General features: G+C 30.9%; 1 protein-coding gene across 1 annotated transcript; it reads left to right on the top strand.

Moving 5' to 3' along the window:
* The first annotated feature begins 2,800 nt into the window (after positions 1–2,800).
* Positions 2,801–7,811, top strand: LOC108854156 (probable disease resistance protein At5g66900). The gene is made up of 5 exons (XM_018627669.2): positions 2,801–3,654; positions 3,734–4,140; positions 5,822–6,258; positions 6,333–6,538; positions 6,679–7,811. The coding sequence occupies exons 1-5, from the start codon at positions 2,913–2,915 to the stop codon at positions 7,482–7,484; spliced, it is 2,598 nt and encodes an 865-aa protein (XP_018483171.2). The 5' UTR covers positions 2,801–2,912; the 3' UTR covers positions 7,485–7,811.
* The last annotated feature ends 62 nt before the right edge of the window (positions 7,812–7,873 follow it).

The following is a 7,873-nucleotide window of genomic DNA, read 5'->3' as shown; positions in this document are numbered from 1 at the left end:
AAAATTCTAGAAGACTTTCGTGTAAGTATTTAACGGAAAGACTTGTGGTAAGTCGTCCGAATAAAATAAAATAATTAAATTTAATTTTTCAATTGCAATAGTAAGCTAGAACGACTTACATAAAAGTCTTCTAATTATAATTAAATATTAAATATTAAACAATTCCAATATTCTTACATGAAAGTCTTTTAATTCTAATTTTTATTTTATTCAAAATACTTGTAAGTCATCTAGAAAAAATAAAATTTCTGACACAATCCGATTAAATGCAAAACTAACATGTTTATCCTAAACTACTTACTGGGAAATCTTTTTTGATATTTTGAGATTTTTTTGTTAACAAAGAAGTGAAAGACTTTCACAGAAGTCGTCTATAAAACACATATAAAAGTCAATTGCAAAACTGACCTCTTCATTGACCAGAAGACTTCTATGTGAGTTTTCTACTACCAGAAGACTTACACGGAAGTCTTCTGACGGACAAATCTGGAAAAAATGATTTCATAGTTTCATTTAGGGAGATAACTTCTTTAGCACACAGAAGTCTTCTCTAAGCATACAGAAGCTCAAACGAAAGCTACCAACCAAGAATCGTAAGTTAGAATGGCTCTATGAACCACAAAAAAATAGAATCAAAATCGTAGGTTTTTTAGATGAATACAAAGAAAAAGTGAAAGAAATATTGATTTTAGTTCATAAGAAATGAGATATAAAGAGTGTAAATCGATTTTAGGTGCATTAAGTTGTTAATGGTGGTTGAAAATCTTGTAAATATTTGAAAAAATGAGGATGAGAGAATAAAAATTCATTTTCGAAAAAATTAAAAAAATTACTGTCATTTTCATGAATAATCCAAACTTTTGGGACGAATAGAACAAATGAAAATTTCAAAAAAAATCATGGTTTAGTTTTGTCTTTGACTTTGATTTTTTGAGTCATATTTTAAATAGCTCATTATTTTTATACAAATTACAAATACTAATTACACAATCATTTTTTCTTGAAAAATGAAAACAAAAAAAACCAATTTAAAAACCGAAAACAATATAATGTGTAGAAGTAAAAAGAGTTTTCTTTTTGACAAAATCAACGTAGGAAAAGTTGGAATAATGAGAATTTTCTTTAATTGAACTAAAAATACTTGACAAAATCAACATAGGAATTTCATGTGTAAAAGTCAAAAACTTTATGCTGAATATGTTCTTTAACTGAAAATTCAATTATTCTTATTAGTAATTTATATTTAAAGAATTTTTTGTAAAATGACTTTTCTCACAAACCAGACTAAAGAAATTTATATTTAAAGAAATTTAAGTATTGGATTATTTCATTTTTAAAACTTAAATCAAACTCAAAATTTAACTTTAAATTGACCTAAGTTTAAAATAGTTTTCCTAAGTATCTAATCTATTAATTTAGGGATTATCTACTATTTGAAGTTCTCATTTAAATTTTGGACTCTTTCATAGTTGTTGATAGAATATATCATGCTTCCTATACAATGCAACCTACCAACTTAAATTAAACCAAATCTTAACCAACATAGATTAGTTAAACCTAACCAGTAACACTTTTATAATATTTTTGGTTAATCTCTTAATATAATTAGATCATATAAAACTGAATCACTCTTAAATCAACGAGTTCCATATCATTCCAGACATAAGAGAAAAAATATCCGACTCATTTACAACGTAAGCATACAAAGACCGTGTATGCTTATGCTCATTGATCTTCCAAAAACCAAATAATTGTGGCATAGACCAACATAGACTCATGATCGTATCACTAACTTTACTTCCATATATTTACTCTTCACCTACATCATATCACAACATACACAGTTATGCAAGAACATGATTTTTTTTGTTCAAACAACCAAATAATGGTGGCATATGGTCAGTAGATTTTTTAAATATGTTTTTTATATATTATATTTTACGAAACTATGTGTATAAGTATTTTTTTTTGAAAAAGAGCATAACTATATGTATAAGTTAAAAGGTAAAAGGTGTGACAAAGCAAATTATTATACTAAAAATAAAAGAAGATTAAATACAAACTAATAACAAGTACAACACAAATTATAACACTATTAAATTCTATATATATTTAATAAAATATTATACATATGTCTAATATGTATATATATATAAATGTTACACAAAATATATATAATATTATATACACATATTATATATACCATATATTATTAATTGAAATTTGACAAATCAATTTCCGCCCTTTAGGGCGGGTCCTAATCTAGTTAGGTAGTTATTTTTATACAAATAATGATTATACAACAATTTTTGGTTTGAAAATAGAAAACAAAAACCAATTTAAAAACTGAAAAGAAAAATCACGTGTAGAAGTAAAAAAAAAAATTTGGTGAAACCAGCGTAGGAAAATAGTAGAAACAATAAAAATGCATCAATTATATTTCTATGTTGAATATGTTCTTTAATTGAACATTCAATTACTTTCATCAGTGATTTATATTTTAAGCACGTTTCTGTAAGTAAATTTTTCACAAACCATTTTTTTTATTTTAGGGTATTTCAGTTTACCCCTAAAACTAATTTTAAATGGACCTAACTTTTATAATTATTTTTCCCAAAAAATAACTTTTATAGCTACATGTTTTTAGCAATCAAATATTTAGTTGATATTTTATAGTATTATTTCTATGAGTCAAACACTATTTATGAAAGTCAACCAATATAATCTTAATTGCCCGGCAAGTGGTGGGGGGCAAATGGAAGTCGTTTGGTTGGCAGATTGAAGTTTCTATCTATATATTCATTATTGTTTATCAAATCATCCCTTCTTAACATCATAAATTTTCAGCTAGATTCAGATTCTACAGACAAAATCTGAAAGTTATTAAGATTTTGGGGCTTGTGAGAGAAGAAATGAACGATGGGGTTAGTTTGGGGGTAGGTTCTGTTGCAGGAGCTGTGGTCTCTGAGCTCCTGAAAGTCGTGATCCAAGAGGCTAAGATGGTGTTGACGTTCAAATCTGTGTATACAGAGCTTGCATCGACGATGGAGGATGTGCTTCCGATAATCCAAGAGCTCGAGATGTTGCCAGGCTCTGGAGAGCTAAAGAAATTCAAGGATATAATCGATGAAGCTCTTTTACTTGTTCGGAAGTGTTCACGAGTCAAGCGGTGGAACCTACCCTCAAAAGCTAAATACACAAGAAAAATAGAGATTATCAACAAGAAGATGCTCAAGTACTGTCAGATTCAACTGCAGATTATTATGCTTCGGAACCAACGGCTGATAATGAATAAAAGGGGATGGTTCGCTTGCGAGACTGTACCTGACGAGGTGTCTACCATGCCCCCTGACATGCTGTCTGACATGCCGCCTAACGTGCCGTCTGACTGTCTGCCCGTGTATGCGAAGGAAGCCATTGAGAGTCATCTCAAAAGCATCAGAAAGAAGCTCGATTTTTTTAGCGTTTCTCCGCCTGTTTATATAGATCTTTGTTCGGTCCCCAAGCTTGATAAGGTTCTCTTTGGATTGGATTTTCCATTGATGGAGGTAAAGACGAAGCTCCTTAATGATGATGATCTCGTGGTCTCTGCTCCTCCCGGGTGCGGGAAAACCACATTGGCCACTCAGCTTTGCCATGATGAAGAGATCAAAGGTATTGAGTGTTATTTATTTGCTTTCTTGAATTTTTATTTCTGCATGTTTCTCACATCTAGTTTCCAATTAATTTGTAGAAAAGTTCGAGTATATCTTCTTCTGCGTTGTTTCAAGTGGTTCTACCTTTAGGACCATCGTACAGACTTTGCTCCAGCACAGCGGTTACGAATCACCAACATTTGAGAATGATTCTCAAGCAGTTGATGGCTTAAGGAAGCTGATTGTGGAACTTAAGGAAGATGGTCCTATATTGTTGGTGTTGGATGATGTGTGGCTAGGAGCAGATTCCGTTCTTCAGAAGTTTCAGATTAACATACAGGATTTCAAGATTTTGGTGACTTCTCGGTTTGAGTTTCCCAGTTTTGGCCCCATTTATCATTTGAAACCTTTGGGAGATGAAGATGCTAAGTCCCTTCTCATTAAGCGGGCATCTCCATGTTTTTTTCGCGGGACATCACGTAAGCATGAAGATCTTATACAAAAGGTATAATAACAAAAAAACTCTTCTCTTTTTTTCTTATGATCAATAACAACAATTCATATTTCTAATAGTACTTTTTAAATTTTTGTTACAAAAATATCTCTCAAAAATAAAATAACCAAAATAATCTTTTTATTTCAAAATTTTTAATATTTTTTTTATTTTTCTGAAATTTGAAACTTCATTCCCAAAACTCACCCATTAACTCTAAACCTTAAGTTTAGATTAGTTAACCAAAGAGTATATATGCATATTTTATCATTTAATAAAAACATTTTGATTATTTTTCTTCATTGAGTGCTATTTTTGTGAAAATAAACTAAAAATAGTTATCTAAGGAAATTTCTTTTTTCTTCATTCTATTAAGTTAGACGAATTTCCAAATTAATAGTCAACTAATAATAAAGTGGATTAGTAATGAAGTGAATTAATTTATTTTGGTATATCTGTATTATTAAAACTGAAAATATTTTTTAGTTATAATTGAGTTGATGTCGTAATTGGCACTGAACATTTGTTTATATCGAAATTGGCACAACTGAAATTTTCGGGGTCGAAATTGTCACTTTTTCCTATATATCAAAACTACGACGTTTTATCTTGTCAACGGTTGACTAACTTATGTTAGAAACAATGTACAGTTAAACATCTATAAATTAATAATGTTGGGACTACACCAAAACTATATTTTTTTATTAATTTATAGAGATTATTAATTTATCGAAATACTAATTGAAGCAAAAACTCAATTTTGAACTATGGAATTATATTAATTAATAGAGATATTAATCTATCGATTATTAATTTAAAGAGGTTATACTGTAGATCTAGGAACCGTTTTAAGAAGTTCATATAGTTTTTGTATTATAATTGAGTAGAGGTCGTATTTGGCACTGACCATTTGTTCGGGTCGTATTTGGTACAATTGAAATTGTTGTTATCAAAATTGTCATTTTCACAAATTAAATACTTCCTTTTTGAATTTATTTATTATTTATAGAATTTAATCAATTTAAATTAATTAATAACAATAGTTGTTGTTTCTTTGTTGTGAAAATAAAAGCACAATTGGAATATATAGTATATATTATATAAACAATTTTAAATATATTATTACCTTTTTTAGTTTATTCAAATATAAAAATTTTGAGAGTTCAATTTTCAAAAAAATAAAATATCATAAAATTAATAGTAATTATAGAAAACTATTACAAAAATTAAAAAATTTAGTATGTTGTTTCATTTTAAAATAAATTAACAAAAAACAACATGTTAATATATGAATAGTATAATTACATCAAATTATAAAAATTAATATATATTATGTACAAATAAAAAATTACAATCAAACATCTATACTATAAAATAATATATTCTACTCTTTTTGAACTATATATATTCTAGTCTATATGTAGATTATAAAATATCAAAAATATACTTGAAATTTTCTTTTTATAAATAACTAGTGGTTTATGAGTTTACTTTGAAAATAAGTTAGATCAACCATGTGCACGGAAGGGAGGGGGCTGATCAAATTTTAGTATTACTTAAAATCTATTTCTAATTTCCCATGTGAAACATTGTACCTAATAGATTCGACCTTTCAAGTTTTAAATCTTCAGTTATCATGTTTGGAAAACACCAATTTAATCTTCATTTCTTTTCACATGGTGATGAATTGCAGATTCTGAAACGTTGCTATGGATTACCACTCTTGATTGAAATAATCGGCGTTCAACTTCTGAGAAAATCTATAGACTGGAGAGGAGAAGTGAAAAGCTGGTCTGAAGAGGAAACAGTTCTTGATGTTCAGCTTATAAGAAAATTTGTAAATTGGGCCACAGACAAAGTGAAAAGATGGTCCGAAGAGGAAACAATTATTGATAATCCCCAACCTAATGTGCTCGAATGTCTACAGCCTAGCTTGAATGTCTTGGATCCCCATCTTAAAGACTGTTTCTTGGACATTGGCTCATTCCTTACACAAGGCAAGATACGTGTTTCCAGTATAATTGACATGTGGATGGAATTATACGGTAAAGGTAGTGAAAGTAGTACCGTGTACGTGAAGTACCTCAATGAACTGGCTTTCCGTAATCTTCTTGAGCTTGATCCTGCCAGGTATATGTTGTTGTTATTTTGCACCTTGTTGCCATCTACCATCAGAGGAATTTATTTATTCGCTTAATAAACAGGATAAGTGAAAACGAAGACGGTTTCTACGATGGATTCTTAGATAGCCAACATAGTATTCTGAGGGAGTTGGCTATCTGCCAAAGCAAATCTGAGGAACACCATGACAGAGGAAGGCTCAACCTGGAGATAAGAGAGGATAAATTTCCAGATTGGTGTTTGGATCTAAGGCAGCCTATAAGTGCTCGTATTTTGTCTATCTCAACAGGTAATTTTTCATGCAAAAAGCTCTAAGTCTTTGGTCCATGCATGATACTCACTTGAATAGGGTTAGTTAGTAGTACTTCTTTTATATTTTAAATTTTGACTTTCCTATAACGATGAGCAGCTTTTGTTTGTTATTTACAGATGATTTATTCTCATCGACTTGGGCTGAAATGGATTGCCCCGATGTTGAGGCTTTAGTTCTTAATATCTCCTCATCAAGCTATGCATTACCAAACTTCATTGCTACCATGAATAAACTGAAGGTTGTGGCTATCATAAATCACGGTCTTGGTCCTGCAAAGTTGACCAACTTGTCGTGTCTCAGCTCGTTACCCAACTTAAAACGGGTCATATTTGAAAATGTTTCAATCACTTTGCTGGACGTTCTCCTTTCACGACTCGGGAGTCTCGAGAAGCTATCTTTGTTCATGTGCAGAGTCGGCCTTGAGGTTTCCCACAACATAGATGAGATAGCTATCCATGAAGCTCTACCGAGTTTACAGGAGATTGACATAGATTATTGCTATGATCTTGATGAGTTGCCGGATTGGGTCTCTGAAGTTGTCTCATTGAAGAAACTAAGCATCACAAACTGTGGCAAGCTCTCTGTACTTCCGAAGGCTATAGGTAACTTGAGTAATCTTGAAGTGTTGAGGTTGTGTTCTTGTATCAATCTCCATGAGCTGCCGGAATCAACTGAGAGACTCGGCAATTTACGGTTTCTGGATATTTCTGATTGTTTAGCACTGAAGAAGTTGCCTTTAGAGATTGGCAAGTTGCAGAAGCTGGAAAAAATCTCGATGAGGATGTGTTTGGGATGCGAAGAATTACCGGATTCTGTGAAGAATTTAGGGAGATTGAAGGTAGATTGTGATGAAGATACTCGACTGTTGTGGGAAAGGTTGAAGCCAGAAATGGGGTTTTTCAAAATCCTGATGGGAATATAGCAGAGCGTAACCTGAAAATAAATGCTAGTTTGTCCAAAGACTAAGGAAAGGAGAAGAAAGAGAGGGAAATTGAACCAGTGAATTACTCAACCCGTCGTGTAATAACCTATATAGTTAATTAAATAAGTACCTACCTATATAAAAGTGAACGGATCGTTGGGTTAAGTTTGGTTATGTTTCATTTTTCAGTCGACAGACAGTTATGTTCAGCAGTTTCGTAAGATGTTTATTTAAGTTTGTGTTGTATTGTCTTGGTAAAATATTAAGTTTCAGATTCTACTCTCTGTTTTTAAATTCCTTGTCCAAGTCTCACTGTTCTCAAGTGTTTCACAAATCAATAACTTTAGAAGGTTTATGCATTTGGTTCTGTTTTTTTCTTTTTGCACTTT

The sequence above is a fragment of the Raphanus sativus genome, chromosome 4, assembly GCF_000801105.2.
Source record: "Raphanus sativus cultivar WK10039 chromosome 4, ASM80110v3, whole genome shotgun sequence".
Lineage (NCBI taxonomy): Eukaryota > Viridiplantae > Streptophyta > Magnoliopsida > Brassicales > Brassicaceae > Raphanus > Raphanus sativus.
The sequence above is the reverse complement of the archived record's forward strand: the minus strand, read 5'-3'. Positions and strand labels throughout refer to the sequence as shown.

Bases quoted from the DNA above. Each gene is read 5' to 3' on its own strand.
- LOC108854156 (XM_018627669.2), top strand. From the start codon at position 2,913: ATGAACGATGGGGTTAGTTTGGGGGTAGGTTCTGTTGCAGGAGCTGTG. The intron at 3,655-3,733 runs GTATTGAGTGTT...ATTAATTTGTAG, and splicing joins CCATGATGAAGAGATCAAAG to AAAAGTTCGAGTATATCTTC. The intron at 6,539-6,678 runs GTAATTTTTCAT...TGTTATTTACAG, and splicing joins TATTTTGTCTATCTCAACAG to ATGATTTATTCTCATCGACT.